Source organism: Tympanuchus pallidicinctus, unplaced genomic scaffold (genome assembly GCF_026119805.1).
Source record: "Tympanuchus pallidicinctus isolate F22 unplaced genomic scaffold, pur_lepc_1.0 scaffold4, whole genome shotgun sequence".
NCBI lineage: Eukaryota > Metazoa > Chordata > Aves > Galliformes > Phasianidae > Tympanuchus > Tympanuchus pallidicinctus.
This window is the reverse complement of record NW_026294758.1, coordinates 25,794,936-25,820,276: the sequence shown is the minus strand read 5'-3', so window position 1 is coordinate 25,820,276 and position 25,341 is coordinate 25,794,936. Positions and strand designations below refer to the sequence as shown.

General features: G+C 36.5%; 1 protein-coding gene across 1 annotated transcript in view; it reads left to right on the top strand.

The window, feature by feature from the left end:
* MAN2A1 (mannosidase alpha class 2A member 1) overlaps positions 1-25,341 on the top strand; it is a 114,814-nt gene that overhangs the window by 57,959 nt on the left and 31,514 nt on the right. Inside the window, exons 13-15 of the mRNA XM_052700980.1 lie at positions 17,929-18,094; positions 19,106-19,342; positions 19,456-19,578. Coding sequence (XP_052556940.1) covers positions 17,929-18,094; positions 19,106-19,342; positions 19,456-19,578 — 526 coding nt within the window. The remainder of the gene's footprint in view (positions 1-17,928; positions 18,095-19,105; positions 19,343-19,455; positions 19,579-25,341) is intronic.

The following is a 25,341-nucleotide window of genomic DNA, read 5'->3' as shown; positions in this document are numbered from 1 at the left end:
CTCTAGAACAGTCATGTGAACTTGCAACTTTTTTTTTTTAGTAAGAATTTTGGTCTCTGTGAACTGAATAGATGTTAAATAGCTTATTTAAAATTTGTTGTCAAAAATGGCTAAAGAAAAGAAAGTAGATGGCTGTTTGTTTAACTAATTTTTTTCAAATTCTTCAAAACATCTCTCTAAAAATCTTCACTAGTAGGGTGTTATAGATACTGTAATAAACATTTGCTTGGCTGGAAGCAAGTTGTTTTTGCCAATTGAGTATAATTTGAACACTTCTGCTTTCCCTGCTTGATTTAGATGTTGAAATTTCACCTACCTTGCTCCTGTTCCCTGGCAGGTATTTTGTTTGCATCCAGTGTGCCACATGTCTCTCTACATAGCATGCTTAAGTAATATTTTTTTTTTCCCTTTTGGTTATCAGAGCATTTCAAGTAATTCCTTTTTTATTTGTAGTTATACATGAAGATAAACATGCTAAACTTTATTATGAAATTGATATTATCCTGGGAATCTTTTACTGGTGTGCTCTGAACTTGTCTTAGCTTTCGAAGAAAAAGATGACGTTGGAATAGTTTTGCTAATTTTTAACTTTCCTAATACTCTGAAGTTGCCATGAAGTCGTATAATTCACCTTCACCTTCCAGACAGCCTGTAATCAGAGCAATGAGTGATCAAATACAGAGATTAAAAAAAAATAAAATAAAAATTGTAAATGGCAGGAGAAAAATGACACAGTAATATTGTTATTACTGCCTGAAAACCTGCTTCCTTTTTGTAATGATTTCCTGTTTTGAAGCACTTTATAATAATGCTTAAGTATACGACGGTACTGTATGTTTCCTCTGCTGTTAAGGTTTTCATTGGAATATATGTATGCTTTTAAACATGAGCTTAGTCTAGTATCTCTGATTGTATTCTGAAACTCCATTAATACTATTACCGTTGTGAAAGGTGATGTGTTAGATAAGACAGTAACTTTTGATTGTGTATATTTATGAATGTTGTGATTATCTGTGTGATTTATCTAGGGAGCTGTTGTATTCCAATACAATCTGAAATGTAAACTGATAAATTATTATTGAGGATTTCTGTGTTTAAAACTCAGATACTGAAATCTCTAAGATAATTGATTTTTCAATTAGAAGTTTTGTTATCATTATTGTCCCTGTCTGTAGCATAAAATCTCTAAATTTCTTGCCCTTCCAGTGTTATAATATGCCATTACTGAGGACAGAGGTTTGGTTGGTCAGTGTAACTGATGAAATACTATTTCTCTTCAATTGGTTGAGTATTTAGCTGTCTGTAGTTCTGCATTTCCATGTCAAGGTCTTTAAAAATATCTCAAAAATATACTCAATTGATCATTCTTACAGTATTTTGACTCATATAATAGATTTACAGAAATAGATTCTTGATAGAATGTTCCTGAGATTTTTTCTTTCGAATCTGATTAATTAGTCTCAATATTGTCAATTTCAAATCTGATGTTCAACAAAAAAAGTAACTGGTTGTATACTTTGCCTCTTTTTTGTCCAGTCTTTATTTTATTTCTTAGTTCTTCTCACTTTTTGTGATAGCTAAATTCAGTAGTAAAGGCAGAAACCTGGTTGGATGAACTGCATGCAAGAGCTTTTACAACTTGATTGCATGGGAAAACAGAACAGAAATAGTTCTGATTTTCAGTTGTTAATGTTCTGGTACAAAGTTCCTTCAAGTTGTGTAAATGAGAAGTGTCTTTTGACTTAGTTCCAAGAAGGTATCACTTCTAGTATATTTGGTGTTATTTTACACCTCACCTGTACATTTCATTTGTCTGTAGACTGCTTTTGCCACCTCTTTTCTGAATCTGTATCTAAAAAAAAAAAAAAGCTTTTATTTTTTTTTTTTTTTGAATGGAGCATTTAAAATTTTACTGTGACTCTGCTATTTTGGAGCACTGAAGTGGTCCTATGATCAGACATTTGAGTGCTGAAATTATAGCATAGTGAATTAGCTAAACCCCTTTTAAATACTTAATGAACTGAGGGGAAAGAATCCCCAAACTCTGAAACATTCATTAAATGCTAGATAAAGTTAATAAGTAAAATTTTGACAGCACTCCTGTTCCCCTTACCTATGTAATTCTTTGTGTAGTTATGGCTATTTGAATGGTGTTTTATGAACAAAGTTACTTGGATGAGAATTTAGTTGAAAAGATCTGTAATCACCTTTGCTGATGCTGTTAATTCAGTACTGTTCCACTTAAACAACGGGAATAATAGAACAGAAGAAAGAAGAAAAGCAAATAGAAGAAAAAAGAAATGACACGTAACTGAAAGAGCTGTGTCACAGTTCATTTTTTAATTCTGACGTTGCTTTTAGAAACACTAGAACTCAATGTAATACTTCTAGATTTAGTGGACTGACAGGTTTTTTGGACAGCTTTTTTGCTTCTTTAATGCATATGGTCAGCGAAGATGTCTATTTAGTAAACATATTGTCATTGAGTGAAAGAAGACTGAGCGATAGAATTAAAGTGGAGGTTCAAGGAGAAGCAAAAAGTAAGTTTGCTTTGATTGGAAGGCTTTTCAAAATCGGAAGTATGAAAACTTGCAGGTTCTGTGATGTGTTCTGAGAAGTTTTAGGATCAATGTCATCCTGTATGACATTCTCATGCTGGATCTGGGGTTTCACTAGGGTCTATCATGTGATGTATTTTATGTTTTGTTAGTTTCTCCTTAGCAGGCACACCATTTTCTTGTTTTCCAGTTTTGTTTAAAATGTATGGACTTCCCATGGCTAGCTTAGACTTCTGTTACTTCTCTGACAGTTGAAAATAAAGAACTGTGTGTGCTGTTACTTTAATTTTTCTAATTTGTGAGGCTAGCAAAAAGCTGCTCTCTCTCTCTATGATTTGTCACCCGCTCTTTTCCTTGTGGGAAATTCATGAAATGGCTTCCTGTTTATTTTGATCCTTTCCCGACTTGTTTTTATGACGGAATGAGAGAATCCAGGATAATTAAGACTCTCAGGAATTCAAAGGAAATCAGTAAAGTTTAAACCATTGTTGTTATTTTTCCTCCTAGAACAGAGACTGTTTTCAAAAGGAGATGCTATTTAATCTGTGGCAGAATCCTTCAGTTTACTTTAAATAAGCAAATAAAGCTGAAGCTGATGGTATTCATGCCATGCTCTGCATGCAAGACTTGATGTGATTGTTTAATGTATAAACAAAAAGAAGCTTCATGGATTTTGAAAAACTGTAGTTTCCATCTGGAAAACAAAGCTTTCTCAAGATAATGTCCAACCAGATTTGGAACTACTTTTATTCTGTTGTGAAATTAACAGTTTCTATAAGAAGCCTTAGGGACAATTGCTGTGTATGTGCTGTTCAGATTTTGCCTTATACTTCTGTGAAGAGTACTGTTCTTAAATATAATCCTTGCTTCTTGGGGCAAGTCTGCCAGAGGTTGTTTTCTAAATGTCAAGAGATTGTCATGGGAGGATTAACGTCTTGCCACCAGTTTGGTTGACATTGTTGCTGAAGGGTATATTAATATGGGTGGCAAGATTTCCCAGTCATTTGTTTACTTTATTTCCTGGAGACAGGATTGCATGCTAATGTAGTACATGACCAAATACCTAAATTGGTTCTCTGTGTCAGCTTGAATTTTTCAGTGTAATTGTTCGGCACAAAATGGTTAACCTAGGAGAGAATTGCAGGGTATTATTGGTGAACAGGATATACTGTATTTATACTCTGATCAGTGATTTCTTTGAAGATCTTTTGAAGAACCAAGTATTCTAGTGATGTCCAGTTTATGAGAGAAAGGTTCATTTCTTCTTCTTATTTATTTTTTTTTTTTTCCAAATTGAGGAGATAAAATAATCTATGCCATTATCCTTCTTTCAGTATCTGGTAACAGGCTGTGTTTTCAGATATTAATTGGCAAGGTTTTAACATAAGTTATGTCCATCCTATCATGTACACTATTTTTTTTAATTCTAGCTTAAGATTTTGCAGGTTAGTTGCTTCTTCATGAATTCAGCTGACTATCCACTGCTGCCTCAACATTTTGTCATTCTGTATAATTAAAGCTGAGTTAATACATACAATACATGATAAAAAATGCATGTACTAAAGTGAAAGCTTGTAGAAAGCCTCACTTGGCATCATGCAAGTTGCTGCATTTTGTCAGAAGATGTCAGGAACAAATTTAACTGAAATGGAAATCTTGTTGGCATGAGTTGACAATAAGAAAAGCTAGTCTCGTAATGTCATGCAATTGATTGAAGCTTCAGCAACGACAGAACAGCTTCTTTCTGAGCTAAGAAGGTCACCATGGATTGGAATAGTATTTTAATACTTTTGTCTGGCAACTTTAACTTTGGAGGATTGTTTTTTTTTTTAACCTCTTTTTCCCATGTTTCTACAGTCTAAATAGTTATAAAATATATTTTCAGGGACAGAATGTTCTGACAGCATTTGACATTTTAATCAAATACATTTTAATTACACTATATATGTTCATGAGTTTTGAGGTAAGGTACATATACATGTATGTATTCCTATGTATCCCTAGTTAAATATTAAAACATTTGGTGGAAGGAGGAAAGACAGCTGAAACAAGGATATTTAAAATTATCAGTGGTGGAGTGGGAAATCTTTAAAGACAACAAGGAAGAATACAGTAGCATTTAAAATGAAGCCAAAAATATTTGTAGGAGTTTAAATGCTGTTAATAAGTATTCTTCTTCCCCATGAGAAACAGTAACCTTTTCATTTTTAATTGGATGAAGTAGTGATAGCAGTACAATCAAACTTATGTTCTCATTATAACTTCTGTGTTGTTATCTGTGATAGAGTAGGAAGGATGAGTGGTCATTTAATGAAGCCTTAAGAGAGTTTTATTCTGTTAATAACTCTTAATTAAGCTTTTGTATTCTTAGCATAGTAGTACAAGCAGGCCAGAAACTAGGAAGTCATTTGAGATCATATACGAGGTGTTATATTTTGTTTCTAAGGTAAAACTGCTTAAGCTTAATATAGCCTAATTATTTTTTTTTTATATATTTAAGACCTAATCTCAGAGTTCAGCTATCTGATCAGTTCGCTAGATTTCAGGTGACCTGAAGTTACCATTAGCAGACTCTATAATGTTATAAACTCAAGGTCATTTTGACTCAACAAATGTTTAGATTTTTATGAACACCAGCCTGGTGCAAAAGCAGAGAGGAACTTAGCTGACACAGGGTGACTCAGACATCACTCAGAGTTGTGAAACATCAGTTGACATCAACATGAGATAAATGTCTAGGTAAAAATACCTAGAAATTTTGAAATAGATAAAATAAAAAGCAGGTAAAATCACTGGGCTTCGTAGGTGGAATATAGATGTGCAGCAGCCTTTGTGACCAAAAAGAGCAAGTTCTTCATTGACAGTCAGAGAGGGGATGAAAGGTGTGGAAGAGTTACCATCACCTTAATTCTCACTCCTTTAATGTTAGAAGAGTTTTTTAGAGATTTCAATTTTTATTGTATTGAGTATTCTACTGTTTGCGTGGATTATACATAGGCTTCTTGGAACTGGCACTTGAAGGAGCGCTGTCATTTTGTTAGAAGTTTTATTTGGGAACTCTGAAGCAAAACAGATAAACTAAGGGATGAGAGTCTTCTTTGATGTAAGGCATGTATCTTAAAAACTGAGAACTAAAGTTCATTTCTGAATTGTTGAAAAATTTTATTATTTATTGAGAAGAGAAAGGCAGCTTTTATCTGCAGTTATTTACACTCAGAAGCTCTTTGTGGAATTGATCTTTATTTTTCAAAACTCAGTTTTGACTGTCATGTCTCTGAGTTCATGCTCAAGAAATTATATTTCAAACATTTAAACATTATTTTTTCATTGCATTTCAGTTTCTTACTGTTGATGCACCAACAAGTAATCTTGTTTACTGTCTCTTGAAATTGCATTTGCAAAGTTAGACCAGAAAACCAGATGATACACTTTCCAGTATTTTATCTTTGTAGCTTCTCAAAACTGTTCTAGTATTTTCAGCGTGATGTATAGCATTTCAACAATTTTTGTTTGGGATGCAGTGGTAGTGTGAAGTTATCTTTATCAGATAATTGTATTTGATGCTTAAGTTCCTTTAATAGTTAACATTAAATATTAAAAAGAAAAATTCTGCAATTAGATGTTAAATAATTTTCTGAATTCCATGGAAAACACTGTAAAGAATGCACAGTATGAGAGACATAACAATAGGCTAAAAACAAAAAGAATAGCTTAAAAAATGAAACTGCAACAACAACAAAACAAACAAACAAACAAAAAACAACAAAAGCAAATAACCAGTGATCACTATAAAGGAATATGCTAGTAAAGAACTGAATACTAGTGAAAAACTTGGATTCTTAGAGGGGTTTTGGAAGCAGAAGCCTCTCTTCCAGATTGTTCTAATACTTGTGTGCTATTTCTTTTTTTTCTTCCCCCAGGCTCTGGCCCCTTCAGCCTTTTTACTGGAGTTACTTTGAGGCAGTACTATAGTTAGTCCAAGTCTGTCAAGGCACACTCTGAAGTGATATGCCATAATTAAGTCTTTCTGTTCTTCTGAATCAGACTTTTTTTCCCTTTTAAATGCAGATTTATAAAGCCTACACTACAAGAAGAACAAGGAAAGGATTTTAGTGAAGGCACTTCCTGATCCTGAAAAAGTCAGGGGGCTTCAAGCCCATCTTGGACTTCAGACCTCACAACTTTGTGGTAAAAGAAAAATTTAAAATAGTGCCTTTGGACTTGATCCTTTTATCCTTAATTGGAGGGTAGTGTTGTGCTCCAAATTAGGTAACGTGTGCCACTAGAATCCATCCAAGTCACAGGAAATACGTGTATCTGGCGTATGTAGTAGGTACACAGAATCTTACGGGTCATGTTTTAGGTTCATGTTGGTTTTCTGTGTGTGTTTGTGTGTTCTCGAAGTTTATAGTTCTTACTGTGCTGCTGTGGTCTGTGTTTATTGTAAGTGCTGTTTACTTGAGGGTGTCCAATAGTTTCTTCTTTAGAAAGACACTCAAAGGTTGCATTCTCTGAAAGAGTAGGAGGATTAAATACTTGTAGCGTACTTAATTTTTTGCCTTTTGCATGAGCTGTGGGTATAATAAATATATCTTTATAGTTGCAGGACAAACTGACAGGTGTGTGAGTTCTCTTACCTTGTTAATGACTGTAGAAACAACTTTTTGTTTGTCAATACGAAGGCGTTAATGGAGTATTCACAAATCAGGATAAGAATCTGGGAATCTTTTATTAAGCACAGAATCACTGTTTTTAATTATTTGTATGTGAATCAGAACTGTCAGTCTTTAAGGCTTCTTCTGAGAAAATGTGATTTTAACAATTTTGCATTAGCTCATTCAGCACTGAATTATTGTGATATTACTTAATTTATGGATAGCATCTCTTCGTGTCACCAGTTTCATTCTGCATTGAAAAGTTGACTTACGAACTATGGTTTCTAATTTCACTTGTTATACCTTTTGAGAACAACTCAAATTCTAATGTATGTCTGAAATCTTAAGTTTCTACCAGTTCTTCTGCAAGGTCGTATCATAAACATAAAACAAGTTTCATTTTATGAAGAGAAAAATGTTTGTATTATTCTCTTTATTGTAGATATCTAAGACATTCTCAAAGAGTTTCATTGGATTATGAGAATTATAGCTGAGATCTGAATTCGTTTTTGTTGTACTTGTAACAGTATTGATAGTCTAAAATTCAGAACCTTAAATTTACAATAAGCACAGATAGATGTGATATAGAACATATCATCATTACGAGGCATATCTTGTTAAATAAGCTGATAAATATTTTTCAACTTTATATGGCCATAGATTCATTTAGGTTGAGTAAGTCCTCTAAAATCATCAAGTCCAACTGTTAAATTAATCTAACTGTGCCATGTCTGCCACTAAACCATGTTCCCTAAGTACCACATCTATACGTCTTTGAAACGCCTTTTGAGATTCTCAACTATTCTTCTCAGTTATTACCCTGGGCAGCCTGTCCCAAGGCTTCACAACCATTTCAGTGAACATTTTTTTCATTTCTCCAAGCTAAACCTTTCCTGGTACATCTTGAAGTCATTCCTTGTTGATTCCTATTGTTCGTTGTTTGGGAGAAGAGATAGACCTTGCTACAATCTCCTTTCACGTAGTTGTAGAGCCTCCCCTTCTCTGGGTAAATAATCCACGTTCCCTCAGCTGTACTCGTAAGCTTGTTTACTAGATCCTTCACTGACTACAGTCAATGTACAAGCTTTGAGAAGCTATCAGAATGAGAGAGGAACTTTTCTCTGGCAGTGTATGGTAAGACTGTTTGCTTAACTTATTAGACCACTCATACTTGTGTGTATTTAAGTTATATCCGTTGTTATCCAGCAGAAGAGGGTGGACGTGTTTGGTTGTTTGGTTGTTTTTTTTGTTTGCTTTGTTTTTGGTTATTTTTTTTAGGGGGTGGGGGAGGGGGGGAGTGAGGCCAAAACTAAGCAATAAATGAATTATTTTGATTAGATCATAAAATCACAAAATGCTTTCATTTATATCTGTCACATGCTAATAAAATAGAATTTCAATAGAATATAAAATTTGAAGTCATACTGGGAACAATCTATATGAGATCAGAATTTAAAATTTTCTTAAACTGGAAACAGTTCAGTAGTGAAACAGTTGAATAGAACAGATAAATGGAAGTACACGTCACATGGAAAAACAATGTAGATTAATCAACTAGCCATTATGGAAGCAGGAGGAGACTACGCATTAAAGAATATCACAGATTCAGAGAGCAGTATTTGTATGGTGTCAAAGGCCATTTTGCTTTTGGGTAATTTATCTGGAAATGTTTTGTGTAAAATAAAGTAGAAATACTGTGTTACACTGTGGATGATGAAGGCTTCAGCAAAAGTGGAGTATCTAGATTTTAAAAATGTGAAGAAGTGAATGTGTGGGAATGCTTAGCAGGAAAACGAACAATAATCTGAAGAAGCCATGCAGAGTGTTTTATGACTATCATCTGTTAAGCTCCAAAAGACTAATAATTGGAAACATGAGACTTTACTTTTAACAAACAAAGTTTGTTAGAAAGACATTCAGTTATATTATGATTGCAGCGAAAGAAAGGAAGAGGTGTTTGGTAGAAGTGATTAATTTGAAGTAATTGAATCTTTAAATCTGTCACCAAAATGGGTGATAGACCTGCAGATCAGTATAGACAATTTTGGACATTTACTGGAGTAGTAGCTGCAGCATTTCTCACATGTGGTTTTGCTGAATTCCTCTTTAAGAGGTCAGACTGAAGCAAACTCCAGACCAATGGTATCCTGGGCTCCATCAGAAGAGGGGTAGCCAGCAGGGACAAGGAGGTGATTGTCCCTCTTTACTCTGCCCTTGTGGGGACCCATCTGAAGTACTGCATCCTGGTCTGGAGCACCCAATATGGGAAAGATGTGGAGCTGTTGGAGAAAGTCCAGAGAAGGGCCATGAAGATAACTGGAGGGCTGGAGCATTTCCACTACAAAGACAGGCTGAGGGAGCTGGGTTTGTTCAGCCTGGAAAAGGGAAAGTTGAGAGATCTCATTGCAGACTTTCTAATACTGAAAAGGGAATTATAAAAAAAAGTGGAATCAGCTTTTTACTCAGGTAATGATACAAAAGGAATCGTCTTAAGCTCAAAGAGGAAAGGTTTAGATTGCCTGTCAGGGGAAGTTATTTGCTGAGAGAGTGGTGAGGTGCTGGAACAGGCTGCCCAGAGAGGTAACGGATGCTCTGGAGGTGTTCAAGACCAAGTTGGATGGGGCACTGGGCAAACCTAGTCTAGTATCAGATCTGGAGGTTGGTGGCCCTGCTGTGGCAGGGGATTGGAACTTGATGATCCTTGGTATCCCTTCCAACCCAAGCCATTTAATGATTCAGGTTTTATTAATACATTTGTCTTTTTTCTCTTGAGGTTACTCTTCAGAGTTAGAAAACAGCATATTTTGCAGTAACCAGTACGCTATAATGTTATTAATCTGTTCTGTACAAACCATCTTTAATTAGATCAATCAGAATAACTAGAGAAATAGAGGTTTTGTTGAGAACTACTTGTTCTAATGAGAAAGGCTCTACTTACAAGTGCTGTCCTTGTTGTGTCTGCAAAATAATGCAAAATAAATCTACATTAATACATAGTGAGTTGCCTGCTTAGAATAAATACTTTTCCTTCTGGCAGACTTCATTTTCACACTTGACAGATATATTTACTATGAAGGAAGAGTGTTTCTTTACTTCTCATGAAAGAGCTGCCTGAGTAATTGTAGGGGACAGATAAATTTCTGATCAGCTGAATAATAACTACTAACATTATCAACAGTATTAGTTGCTTAGAAATGCCAGTGCATATTTCCTAACGCACTAGAAAATTCTGAGTTGTCACTCTACTGCTCCCCTCTTATATGTGATGCATATATACCATGCCTATGTGTCCATATCCAGTTGCATTTATAAAGGAAATATCCTAAATCTCTTAACATGAGACATGGTCTCTCACAGTATCCTTCTGAGGAAACAGGCTGCCCGTGGCTTGGACAGTTTTACCCTCCGTTGGATGAGGAACTGGCTGGAGGGCCGTGCTCAATGGGTGGTGGTCAATGGAGTGAAGTCTAGCTGGAGACCTGTTTCAAGTGGTGTCCCCCAGGGGTCGGTGCTGGGGCCCATCCTGTTTAATATCTTCATTGACGACTTAGGTGAAGGGTCGAGTGTACCCTCAGTAAGTTTGCAGATGACACCAAGCTGGGAGGTGGTGTCGATCTGCCTGAGGATAGGGAGGCCCTTCAGAGGGATCTAGATAAGCTGGAATGCTGGGCTGAGGTGAAAGGGATGAGGTTCAACAAGGCCAAGAGTCGGGTCCGGCACTTTAGCCAAAATAACCTCATGTAGCGCTACAGGCTTGGGGCAGAGTAGCTGGATGACTGTGAAGAGGGAAGGGACCTGGGGGTGTTGGTTGATGCTCGGCTGAACATGAGCCAACAGTGTGCCCAGGTGGCCAAGAGGGCCAACGGCATCCTGGCCTGCATCAGAAATAGTGTGGCCAGCAGGAGCAGGGAGGTGAGCATCCCCTGTACTCAGCACTGGTGAGGCCGCACCTCGAGTGTTCAGTTTTGGGCTCCTCACTACAAGAAAGACATTGAGGCCCTGGAACGTGTCCAGAGAATGGCGAAGAAACTGGTGAGGGTTCTGGAGCACAAATCTTATGAGGAGAGGCTGAGGGAGCTGGGATTGTTCAGTCTGGAGAAGAGGAGGCTCAGGGGAGACCTCATTGCACTCTACAACTTCCTGAAGGGAGGCTGTGATCTAAGAGGGTCTGGCCTCTTCTCCCAGGCTAATAGTAGGACCCGAGGAAATGGCCAGAAGTTATACCAGAGGAGGTTTAGGTTGGACATTAGGAGAAATTTTTTGTCTCAGAGAGTGGTCAGGCACTGGAATGGCTGCCCAGGGAGGTGGTGGAGTCGCCGTCCCTGGCAGTGTTCAAGAGGCGCCTGGATGAGGAGCTATGAGATGCGGTTTAGTAGCTCGTGGTACTGATAGGAATGGGAGGGTGGTTGGACCAGATGATCTTGCAGGTCGTTTCCAACCTTGTGATTCTGTAGTTAAGCTGAAACAGTTTGGCACAGAAATATTTTTTTTCCCTTCTGTGAAGAAAAAAGACAAAAAGTAAAATCAACATGGAAACAACTTTTTGATATTGTGTTATTCTGTATTTGAGTGTTACTGTTTTTTCTTTCTTTCCTGGATATAATTTAGGAAGAAAATTATTTTTTGATAGGTAACAAAATTTGGACAGATATCCAAGAATATCTGCAAAAATACCTTCAGTATTTTGTTGCAGACTTAAGAAGTTCGAAAGTCAAAATCATCTGATAAATTGATTTATGTTTTTATTGTTTGCCATTTAAAAGCAGATTATGAGCCACATGGTATTTATGGTAGTTTAAGATATATATGTAGAGATAGGCTTATAGTTCATTGCTTTTGTTATGTAAATTGGAAAAGGCGTGTTTTTCAAGAATCTGCATTTCAGATTCGTGTTGCAGATGGGGAGAAGATTTTCAATAATACCTATAGAGTGAAATTATTTTTGAAACAAAACACCAATCAGGTGTAAATGACTTCTGAAACTGGACTGGACTCATGATTTTTCATATATGAGATTTTGAATTATTTCCTCTGAAACTGTTAGCTCACTTTCTTATTAAATAAGTTTTGATTGGGACTAAAAGATATCTTGAAATACTGTAAAATATTTAGTACTTTTAAAGCTCAGTTTAGAAATTGACGGAGTTGTAGGAAAAAAACATTGATCTTTTAGAAATAATTATTTTTCTTCCTTTATTACTTTATAGCAGAAATGCATGCAAACTTGAGTGGCTCTGGAAAAACAGTGATGAAGTAACCCGTAACCCAAAAAGTCACTTCAATTCTTAATGGTTTTTAAATACAGTAACTTTTTGGTTTAAAAAAAAAAACGCTGTTCTGGACTTTTTGAAGACTGATTAAAGTTGTTAAGAAATCTAAATCTACATTTTCCACATTTTACCTGTAGATATAGCTAAACTCCTTCACGTATATTCTTGATAATTTATTTAAATATGTGAAAAAAGAATTGGAGTTGGCTATGATTGTGAAAATATTTCACAGCAAATGTGAAATTTTAAATATTTAGTACAGAAGAAACTATTCAAAATTTTCTTTGAAACTTGAATGTACATGTTTAGGAGAAGAGTTTATTATTGCCATATGGTATGTTAACTAGGAAAAATAATCATGCATATAAGAATAAAAGATATTCGCTCTGGATTTCAGAGACGCAGGTAAATATAGGATCAAAAAAATTCATGGTGTTTCTTTCAAAAAATGTCTTATAGGCAGGTGGCAGAATTTGCTTTTGGGAAATTACAAATATTTCTACATCAGAGATTTATTCCATTAAGGATTCAGAGCTCAGGTTTCCATCTGTTTTTCATTTCTGAGAATGAGTAAACTGAGAGCAGTTTACTCCACTGCTGTTCTTGATGCGCAGATGGAGTGTATGGTCTGTCTCTCTGTGAAACAATTGGCCATGGTTATATTTGTTAAAAATTGCATGATTTAATTTTACTTCAGTACAGTTTATCCTAAAATAACTTCAGAATTCATTTATTTCTGGAATAAATGAATGAAATGCTGATTATCACTTTAACTTGTGTTTCTTGAAGTAAATTTTTTTTTTCTGAATTTTTTAGTAGGCATTAACAGTACTATAGAATCGTACAATGTCCTGGGTTGAAAAGGGCCACAATGATCACCTGGTTTCAACCCCTCTGCTATGTGCAGGGTCGCCAACCACCAGGCCAGGCTGCCCAGAGCCACATCCAGCCTGGCCTTGAATGCCTCCAGGGATGGGGCATCCACAGCCTCCTTGGGCAACCTGTTCCAGTGTGTCACCCCAACCTCTTTCCCCACAAATGAAAATCTTGCTTCTAATATCTAATCTAAATTTCCCCTGTCTCATTCCCATTCCCCCTTGTCCTGTCACTGTCCACCCTTGTAAACAGCTGCTCCCCTTCCTGTTTATAAGCTCCCTTCAGGTACTGGAAGGTCACAATGAGGTCTCCCCAGAGCCTTCTCTTCTCCAAGCTAAACAAGCCCAGTTCCCTCAACCTTTCCTCACAGGAGAGGTGCTCCAGCCCTCTGCTCATCTCAGTGCCTCCTCTGGACCCGTTCCAAGAGCTCCACGTCCTTCCTGTCCTGGGGGCCCCAGGCCTGGACGCAGTGCTGCAGATGGGGCCTCACAAGAGCAGATTAGAGGGGGACAACCACCTCCCTCTCCCTGCTGGCCACCCCTTTTTTAATGCAGCCCAGAACACAGTTGGCCTTCTGGGCTGCAAGCACACACTGCTGGCTCGTGTCCAGCTTCTCATCCACCAGGACCCCAAGTCCTTCTCCACAGGGCTGCTCTCAAGGAGATCTTCTCTCAGTCTGTGTAAACACCTGGGATTGCCCTGACCCACGTGCAGCACCATGCACTTGGCCTTATTGAACCTCGTAAGGTTTTCATGGGCCAACTTCTCCAGCCTGTCCAAGTTCCTCTGGATACTTCCCTTCTCTCCAATGTACGTACGGACTGCACCACTCAGCTTGGTGTCATCTGCAAACTTACTGAGGGTGCACTCGATGCCATCGTCTGTCATTGATGAAGGTGCTGAAGAGCACTGGTCCCAAGATCAACCCCTGAAGGACACTGCTTGTGACCGGCCTCCACCCTGACACAGAACCATTGATCCCAACCCTTTGTCTGTGACCAGCCAACCAATTTTTAATCCATTGAACAGTCCATCTTTCAAATCCGTACCTTTCCAATTTAGAGAGCAGGATGTGGTGAGGGACCATGTCAAAGGCTTTGCAGAAATCCAGGTAGATGACATCCAATCACCCTTCCCCTGTCCACTGATGCCATCACTCCATCATAGAACACCACCAGATTGGTCAGGCAAGGTCTGTGCCTGATGAAGCCAGAAGATCTCTTTCTCAGTTTCCAGCCTTTATTTTGACAAAAGATATGAGGTTTGTTAGTTTTCTCAGTGTTGTTTCCAAGGAGTGGTAGCCTGAATAATAGTTGGCTGCTTTGGAACTTCTCATTCTGGTCTTCAGATCTGGAGTAGAAGACCTTTAGGTACTGTCACATTGTTTCTCTTAACATATTAAACAGTTATAGGCTGCATTTGTGGATGACGCTCTCTGTAGTGGCACAGCTTAACTGAAACGTAGCTTTTTTGTTTCATATAGAATTTAAAATAGTTGCAGTGGATTGTTACTTAATAGCAAACCTTGGATAGTACCTCGGAAATATCACAAATTGTATTTGTCACTGCTTTTACATATGCACAATGTTTATTATCTTATTGAGTATAAATACTTCTGTGTTATTGGAAAAAAAAATTGTCTTGACAAGATTCCTATATTCCTGCTACTGAAAGTCTGTCCTACCACTAGTACCTTTTATGGCTGTGTCACTATACAAGAACATAATACACTTAAAATACATTGATTCAAGAGGGTGTAAAACACAAGAACTTGACCCAAGAGGCTTTTTATCCAAATATCTAACAGTACATGTAGTCAGATGAAATATGTTGATTATATGCCAGTTGTTAATATATGGGAAATTGCTGGGAATGTTTTCACATAAAACTCCTATTTATATAGTGGGTAATTTGCATTTAATGCAGTCATGTAGTATTGTAAATGAAAATGAATTGTAAATTTAGGTTAGAATTTTACTTACAAGATTTCCCATGTATAGAAAAAGTATTTCTGTTATGTTCTGATAGATGAGAATGATGGTATACTCTGAGCTTTGGTGCTGCATGTCTTAGATTTGTATTGTTCCTGACAATTTTTATGCTCTTCCATCACAGTATGTGAAAGGTACTTAAAAAAGAAATCTTTCACTAATCTTTTTGGGTTTGTTTGGTTTTTTGTTTTTTTTGTTTTAAATCTTTTTTGATCTTCTTACTTCTAGGACATTTAAACTTGAGAATAGTTTTGTTTTAGATGGCTTTTAATTTCACAACCATTATAAAAAAAATTATGTTAAAGTTTAAAATCTTCAGTGAAACAAGAGTGTATTAATAGCCTACCCAGTTCTAGGGAAGGCTGTCAGAAAGTCATGCAGAAGTTGTTAAGGACTTCAAAAGCTCACCTAGAATAATATTAAATCTTGTCTCGTTTACTAGGAGTCCTCGACATGAAATTGTCCCAGTGTGCTTTTTGTGTTAGTTGGCAGCTTACAATGGCTAGATGCAAGGAAAACAACTGATTTGGACAGCAGTCATAGTTCAGTAGTTCAGTAATTCAGTACATTCAGTTCAATTTAGGAGTTAAACAGATTTTTTTTTTACTTTTTTTTACTTTTTTTTTTTTTTTTTTTTAATATGGGAAGCTATTTATGCAAGGTTATTTCAAGCATCTCAGTACCAAAAAATCTATTATAGCCTCAGATTTTTGTTTATTCAACAACTGAGAAGTTGAAGTTGAGCTTTCCCTCTGGTTATGAAGTAATAGGGTGGTGTTGTTGAACAGTGAGATTGAAAAGAAGAGACAGATTTTGATGCAAATGAAAGGAGGGAGCCAGTGCGAAGTGGGAAGAGGTAGCCAGGTCACTGTTCTTAAGGATTTTCAGTATCAGTGGAGCAGAACTGCATTTGTGAAGATTAGAGTAATATTGTAATAAATCAAAATGAAAGCACAGCGTGGAAGGAGAGTGGACGAGGTTCCTTGTGCACCTGTATAACATCTGTAGTTTAATTGTGGATTAAATTTTGGTGAAGATTGTACTTATAAGTACTTTCTCTCAAAATGAGGAGTTAAAATTTGTGCTTCCTCATTAACTATTAATGGTTTGCTGCTGTCTCTCAGTCCGAAATCTTGCTATTTCAATATATCCAATGTGTAACCTCAGTATTTCTCTGTCCACTGCCTGCCCAGCTTTGCTGAAATTACATCAAACCTGCCAGCAGACCTCTCTTTCCTGTGGTGTTTGTGTAGAGATCCACCTCAGCTCACTTAGGTGGGGAAGGAAATGGTTTAAAGGGTTTAGCTATGTATAAGTAACTTGTTCCTTGGATGTTAAAATTTGAAGATGATAATTGAATTTGAAGTTAAGATATGAGAGAATGATAGAATGAGAGAGAATGATGGAAGAGAAGATATGAGAAAAGAAAGAAAACCATTCAGAAAATCCTGAGAAATTTGTGTATAAAATGGCAGAGAGAATAGGGAGAGTTTACTTCAGAAATTCTGAAGGAAGGATTTCATAATTATGACGGAAGTATTGTGGAATCCAACAAAAGATAAGATTTCATGAAGAAGTAAAGTTTGTTTTACAGTGGAAACATTAAGAAAGTTGTTGGTTCTCACATGTATTGAAGAAGCAATTACAAATTTTGGCAAGAACATTTTTTTATTGTCAGACAATGAACAGAAATGAACAGATAGAAACATCAGGGAAAAATTGTAAATTGCATGCTCTTGGAGGTTACTAATGAGAAGATGAGAAATGCAGTGATAGTTTTACAAATGTGTGAGGTACAAATGTTCTGGTACCATTTCATTTTTCAGTATCTAACAATATCAGAAACGATAAGGAAAAAAAAGAAAGCTTTACAATTGCTCTTTTCAGCTTCAAGTTAAATTATTTTGGTTAATAACCTAAGCGGTGTGCCAAAATGCAAGAGTAAGCCTAAGATTACATACAAATAATTTGTTCAGTACTCACCTAACAAGATTTCGTAGAATTATGCAGTGACTTAGGTTGGAAGGGACCTTAAAGATCATCTAGTTCCAACCATGGGCAGGTTTGGGGTTTGGCACTTATTCAGTGTATAAGCACTCAGTTTTCATAGAGAATTCTGGTAAATTATAATTTAAATAATTATGAACTTTCTTTTATACCAAAGATAAACTAGCTTCCTTGAAAAATTTGAATCAGATATATTCATGTTTAAGGGTAGTTAAGATTGTAACAGCTCAGCCTGAAAAATCCACTTGAAATAACCTATATGTTAATATTTACAGCTATTTATATAAAGAATCTAGTAGTTAAGATGTGAAAGTCATCTATTTTGATTGTACAGTGTTTTCAAAACTGTTTTTGTATCTGGAAAATAAGAGCTTTAAGGAAGGAACCTTCCAAGAATTGATGTTAAATATCCATTGTTTCCTGGTTGTTTGGCATATTTATTTGTTGTGATATGTTCCTGTTGTTCTAACATTGTTTTGAACCTCTGTATGTAAAATTCATGTGTAGTAGTATTAAACCTGAAGGAGGAGGCTTCTTTGCCAAATATAATTTGACCAATTTATTTTTTCAGGTATCTTTTGATATATAATCCTATTGAACAAGAGAGGTTCTCAGTGGTTTCGGTCATTGTGAGTTCACCCAGAGTTAAATTATTATCTCCTTTGGGAAAACCTGTTACTGTCCAGATTAGTGCTGTTTGGGATGGAGCAACTACAGTATCACATGAAGCCTATCAGGTATGCTGCTTTAAGTGAAAAAAAAATAAATATATAATCTACAGATACTGTAGATCCACAGTAAAATAAAGTGAAACATTAATGTAAATAGATGTAGTAATGTGAACTTTAAGTATTGTTATTGTGTATTTCTCCCTTCTGTAGGTAGTGACATTAATTCTGTCATTCTAAGGAAAAAAATTTTAACTTTAAATTAAAATCTTTGTTAAGCTGATAAATTATTGAACTTCTACTTACTCTGACAGTAATACCTCCTATTTATTTATATGGAATCTACAACAGATACAGAGAGTAACCTTATTTAATACAACAAATTCTCAGCTACAAAACATGCTTTTTCAACATAGTCACCAGTATTACCAGCATTTTTGCCATCAATAAAGAAGAGACTGCATACCATGCTTATAAAAATCATATGGCTATCTGAAACATGATTTGTCTTTCATGTTGCTATTGTCACTGCAGAAACATATCAAAGATGATTAAGTTATTTTTTTCTGAATTGTTTTCTGAGACAGGATAAAGAAAAAAAAAAAATTAGCTATCAGGAATTCAAACTCTAAACAAACTGTTTTGAGTGGGTTTGCTTCGATTGTGACTGTTCTGTTTTGGTGACTTTCTATTCCTAAACGAATAGAAACAAAATATAAGACAGTTGCCTTAATTTCCTATTCAAATTTCTGGATTTTTACTTGCATTTTTGGTTATATGTAGGGTTCATATTCAGTTGATTTGCAACATACATCTATGATAAATAGCATATTTACTCAGAACTACGCATCACATATTCAAAATCATTGCGTTGTGTAAATGATCTTGATATTAAGCAAGTCAGTAATAGGTACTTTTTGTTTGTTAATTCTTCACGTATTTGAGATTTTAATTTGGAATACCAGTTATAATTTCATGTTTATTTACTTGTAGCAACAGGAGTCATTTTGAGCATATCTTTACTGTAAGAAGTTGATATTTTCATCTTTATTATAATGGCTTTCTCTTTGTTCACAATAGATCTCTTTCTTGGCACATCTACCACCTTTGGGGCTTGGAGTTTACCAGGTTTTGGAAGTTCCAAATTCAGAAGCAATTTTAGCGGACTATAATATTTATATGAGTGGAAGGGATAGTGTGCAGGAGAAGCCAGACAGATTTTTCAAGATAAAAGAGATGCAAAATTCTGTGGATAATATAATTTTAGAAAATTCTTACATGAAACTATGGTTTTCTGGAACATCTGGATTACTGGAGGTATGTTGCATTACAGTTCAAAACACTGTATGCTATCTTTATAAGAATTTTTGTTCTTTTTTGTGGAAACTTAACTCTGCCAAGCTATTTCAACCATGATTCTCTGTCCTTAGAAAATAAATACAAAAGAGGATGGGAAAAACCATCAAATGAAGGTGGAATTTGCTTGGTATGGAACTACCAGTAATCGTGATAAGAGTGGAGCTTACCTCTTCTTACCAGATGGAGACGCCAAGGTAAACTTCTTTTTGCACTGAGATTCTAGTCGTGTAGTAATTTGAAGCCTTCTGTAAATGTAAATAGGTTTTGCTAACACAGATATATCTGTGTGACTGTGTATAATAATGTCAGTTATTGAAATTATTGGTATGACTTTCTTCTTTACAGTCTTGAATTTGGATTTAAAAACAAAAGGAAAGCATTAATTTCAAAGTGCAAAAATTTGTAAAATATTTGATTCACTAAAGAGTTTAAGATGCTGGACTTCACAAGAAATTGAGTGGGATGTGACTATTCAGTCTGTAAGATCACTTTCAGTTTGTACGTTGAAACGTATAGGAGATACTGATTGATCAGTATTTGCACTTTTCCAGTTCTCCTGATTTCTTGGTGGGGATTGAGAAGCTTCCAGCTCAGACTGTAGTACTTTTTAAATGAGATTTCTGCAGTAGCTTAATACAGTAGTTAAGATGCAAAGTCTCAGCTGATGAATATACACAGAGAGTAGCAAACCAAGCATCTGTTTTGTTTAAGGTGCCAAGTTGCCTATCACTATTTTAACTACATTCCTACTGGTTTTCTAGTTGGAAATTCAGAAATCACAGTGCTTTTAAGCTGGCTTTACATAACCAAAAGAAATCCATTGTAGCACTTTTGGAATGGGAATGGGGGTATTTCAGAAAATAAATAATAAAAATAATGAACTACTGTAAGAAGCTTGGTAGTTCGCAACATATGTCCTCTGCACATTTTTTTCTGGGGAGGTTGAAGTTAAATTTATGAAATAAATTTAGATTTGAGTTGGCCCTTATAGGAAATATGCAGCGGTAACCATTCTGTTGTATTATGTACGAATCGGTCTAGAACTGGTCAGACTCATTTCCTTTTTCCTTAGCAGTCTCATCTACAGAAACATTCTGTTTAAGATCTGCCACTTGGAAGTTTTGATTTACATAATTGTTTGTATCCGTTCTGTTCAACAGGGCTCAATCTTGAATTCCAGATGTCATAGATCTTGGTTGATAAGTACCCAAACAATATGTAAAAGCACTTTTTAAAAAAAATTTTATCTTCCATCAGCTGTATTTTCAAACTCTTGACTGTATTATTCTAAGTGCTACTTTGTCTTTTGCTTAAAAGCTGTCATGAGCAGAGAAATGTATTACATGAATACAAGTACAGCTAGAAAAAAACATGCACACTGGATTTTCATGATCAGTGGCATAGAACTACATTTTTACATAACGTAAAGTGTGGTATGTTCAGATTTTTGTAGAATAAAAATGAAATCTTGATTCTTTAAAAAATTCCACTTCATCCATATACAAGCAGGATCATTTGGTTAGAATTTTAATAACAATAATTATCCTACTGGGAATAACAGTGTGATTTTATTGTAGTTTCTAAAGCATCTTCAACTAACGCTTGCTTTCTTAAAAGAAATGCCATCTGTTTAGGATTCTGAGTGTGAGGTGTATCAACTAGCACTTCCTAAGTCCTAATGAGAAGTGGCAGTAGGATAATGTATAAGCAGTTTTCTTGATCGTGGGTAGGTGATTCTTTCCCTTTTTTTTTTTTTGAACATTTTACAAAAAAATTTGCAAAAAGTGTCATAAAATCATTGACGCTGGACAAGGCCCATGCCATCATCAAACCCAGTTATCCACCTAACATCACAAGTCCACTGCTAAAGCACGTCCCTCAGTGCCGGATCCACATGTTTCTTGAACACCTCCAAGAATGGCAACTCCACCACTTCTCTGGGCAGCCTCTTGCAGCACCTAAGCACTTTTTGTGGGAAGAAATTCATCCTGATATCCAGTCAAAACCTTCCATGATGCAAGCTTAGGCCATTTCATTGAGTCCTGTTCCTTATCACCCGGGAGAAGTTTGACAGCCAGTTGCTGCGCACAATGGTTAGCCTTGTAGAGTGCCGTAAAACTGGATGCAGTTCATTAACCTCAGCCTGTCCAGATCCTTCTGTAGAGCCTTTCCACCCTCAAACAGGTGAACGCTGCCACCCAACTTGGTGTCATTGGCAAACTCGCTGGGGATTCACCCACTCCCCAGCAATGACAGGATGGTTGATGAAGGTATCAAAGAAAGCCGGTGCCAATACTGAGTCCTTAGGAATGGCACTTGTGACACGCTGCCAGCCAGATTTAGCTCCATTCACAACAACCCTTTGGGCCTGGCCATCCAGCCTGTTCTTTACCCAGCAGACGGAGCATCTGCATCCAGTCTCTCCAGGAGAAAGCTGTGTATCAAATGCTTTGCTAAGGTCCATGTAAGCTACATGGACCCGCAACTTTTCCCTCGTCCACGAAGCAGATGATCTTCTCTTGGGAGGAGATTGGTCAGGCAGGACCTGCCTTTCGTAAGCTCATGCTGTTTGGCTTTGTTCAGCTGGTTGTTCGCTATTTCTCCTTCCTACCATTCCTGTATATGCACATCACTTTGGCAACCTGTAGTCTTCTGGGACCTCCCCACTTAGCTGAGACTGCTGTTATGTTTTTTAAACTGGCTTGGCAGTGACAGCTCTTTTTGCATCCTTACATGGATCCCATCTGGAGTCTTAGATCTGTGGATGTCCAAGTAGTGCAGTGAAATGTCATCAGCAAACTTGATGAGAGTGTTGTCAATCCTATCGTCTGTGTCACTGATAAGGATGTTAAAAAGTGCTGGTCCCAAGATTACCAGCCTCCACCAGGCCATGTAGCCATTGACCATAACCCTCTGTCTGCAACATTGTAACCAATTTCTTATCTTGCAGCTGTAGAGAGATAACACAGTGCTCATCTTGCACATATGTATTTTCTGCAAAGTAAAGCAGAAGCAAAAGATAATGGGGAAAATACAGGCTGTATCTTAAGTTTTTAAATGTCAGTGCTGCTGACATTTTTGCTGACTGACAGTATTACCAAGATTTGGAGGAGAGGATGTTTTTGTCACACAGCACAACAAATATACAGTAACATATCCTGTTTATGAATTGAAAATGTTTTTCTTATGTGATTTTGTGAAAGATGATGAACTCTGTACATCTGTTTGATCTGTAGTGAAACATCACTGTTCTATAAACAGGCTAAACTTATTCAGTGTATTTTGTTTTATGTATGTAACACAAATCAATTTATGATTACCTACTCATAAGCTGTGGTCAACATCAGTAAGGAACAGAACAAAGCGGTTTTTCCTAGAGTCAGAGCTAAGTGTTTGTGGGATCGATGTGAATTGTTCTTTTTCTTGCTTTACAGAATAATTTTTCAATAAAATAGACTTTTTAGATAATGCCTAAGCTGGGAAATTCTCTCTCGGGCAGCTGTGCTTGTGCACATATGTATGTACCTTGCATACTTATATACTCTCAGAATTTATAATAATAGATATTTTTATCATGCAGGATCTCTAGTGCTGGAATTTTTCACCATGCTTTGTCTCTGGTTGGACTTGATTTCCTGATTATAGTCTCTAGCTTTTACAGCAGCAGCTGCTGCTGCTAGTTTTTAAAAAATTGCTATTTTTTAATGACAGATTCCTTTTTATGTCTGTCAGGCTTACCTATTGCATTTACTTGTCGGGTAAAATGAATCTGCATTATCTAACTGCTTAGTCTTGATGCCCAAGGAAAAGATAACAGTATCCGCATTTGTATTAGCCAGATTAGGATGTTCTGCTGCATGAATGGAAAGACTGTCCATTTAAAATATTGCTCTGCATCCTTCTTCAGATCTTCCCTCTGAAACAGGTAGAGGCCTATTCCTCAAGCATAGGATCTTGTCTCTGGATGCTTTCCCTGTTTTTGCATGCCTGATAACAGGAAATGAAATGTGCATAGGGACAGTTAGAATGCTCACAGTACTCCAGTATCAGCTCCCTTTGAAGTGTTTTTTCTCTCCTTGGTGATAAACATTTCCTTTAAGCATCACAAATATCACTTAGAGATCTGCCCTACATGGTGCTTTTTTGTTTTTTTGAAGCATTAAAATTTCTGTTGTCTCTCTTGTACCATGTATTTCTTAAAATAGTTCTTAGCATTCATAGCATTTTATTTGTTTTCTGAAACACTTGTGTGCACTGCCATGTGAATTGCAATAAGTTACTAAGAAGCCACTTTCCTTGACTTTGTTTTGACTTCTTGCTTTAAGTCTCAAGCGTATCAAGAGGGATTGAGTCTCCGCTGGGAAGCTTTCCTCTGGACATTTTTGGAGTGAAAGTCATGTGCTATACCAGTCCTGTGCCAGAAATTTATAGGCTACATTTATGTTGGTAGTAGATGGTTAGTAGTACTTGAATTTACTTCAGCAGAGAAGTCTTACTAGCCATATCTTATGCCTTCAAGCTATAACATTCCATACCAACTTCTATGAAAGCAAGTAAACTTTTACATGCAGGCAAGCATCCAGTCATTCGTCTCCCATTGGCACTTCAACACAGAGTTCTTTCTGGGTAGTTTAGGATACCGCTGGGAGTGGTGACGTACTATTCTAAATAGTCTCCCTTTAAATTTCTATCTCACCATTTTTTCATCTTCCACGAGCAAGCTGTTATATTTCTGTTGAGAATTGGTACTCAAAAATGGTTTCTGAGTCCATCGACCCATGGTTCTGTTATCCCATTTTTGAAAACATGGCTAAACAAAACCTGTCACAGAAGGCTGCTGAGCCTTGGACAATGAAGCTGATACCAGGGAAGCTGAGGGAATTGGGTATTATGGCAACTATTCTTTTTAACTGTTTAAGAAATGAAGTTTTGAAACTGTACATGAGTTTTGAAAATAGTTCTATAGCTGTTTGTTCCCTTCATTTAGAAAGTGTCTGAATAGCAAGAGACCTATTTTTGCATCTGAAATCTTCAGATCAAATATATCTTTGTTTTTCAAAGTCACGATATGTTCACAGGCTTTTGTGCATCTCACTAGGGAAATTTACAGTGCTGCTAGACTAATTGTTCATTCAGTGCATAAAGTTCCCCTGCTTAAAGGCCTAATTTATTGAAGTATTTTCAGTATGGCAAATCTGGTCACTATGTCTTTACAGGTTCTGAATGCAGTGTGCCTCCAGATGGCTCTTAAGATTCTCTTCCTAGGATTAGTGCTTTTCTAAGTGATAAGTATGCATTAGGAGTATTCTTTGTTCCCTCAGTACCATACTTGTTCAAGTTTCCGATTTCCCCGACAGTCAGAAAGCAGCAAGCATCCTTGAGAACTTTTGGTTCCACGAGTTACTTGGGAAAAAAGTCTGAACCCTTCTTCACCACAACCTCCTGTTAGGTAGTTATAGAGATTGATAAGGTCTCCCCTGAGCTTCAGGCTAGACAGTTCCCTCACTTGAGCTTTCTACTGGTATTGGAACAAGGTATTTTGATAGTAGTTGTCAGTATTGCCATCATGTTTTATGCTATCAGGTTAGTTGGTATAACATTCCTCCAGTTGTTTATTTTTTTTTTTAAATTAAAAAAAAATAATGATCTACTTTTACTAAGTTCACAGACTTACTACAAATAGCATCTCTCCATTTTACTGTTTTGTTTTTCGATAAATTGCAGGGCTGGAGGGATAGGCCCTACTGAGAAATGTTCTTTCAAACAGAGAAATAAGGCCATAAGTTAAGTATTACTTTGCTAACAGAATGTATACAGCAGACTGCTGCTTATGTAATTAGTGTTCTCCTCTGCAGTAATTGGTAAGGTTATTTGCTTGACCTGAAGACCTCACACTTCTCAAGCTCGTTTTCTGGTGGTTCTCTTGGCTTTTTGCCAAACTGAGGATCTTCATGCCC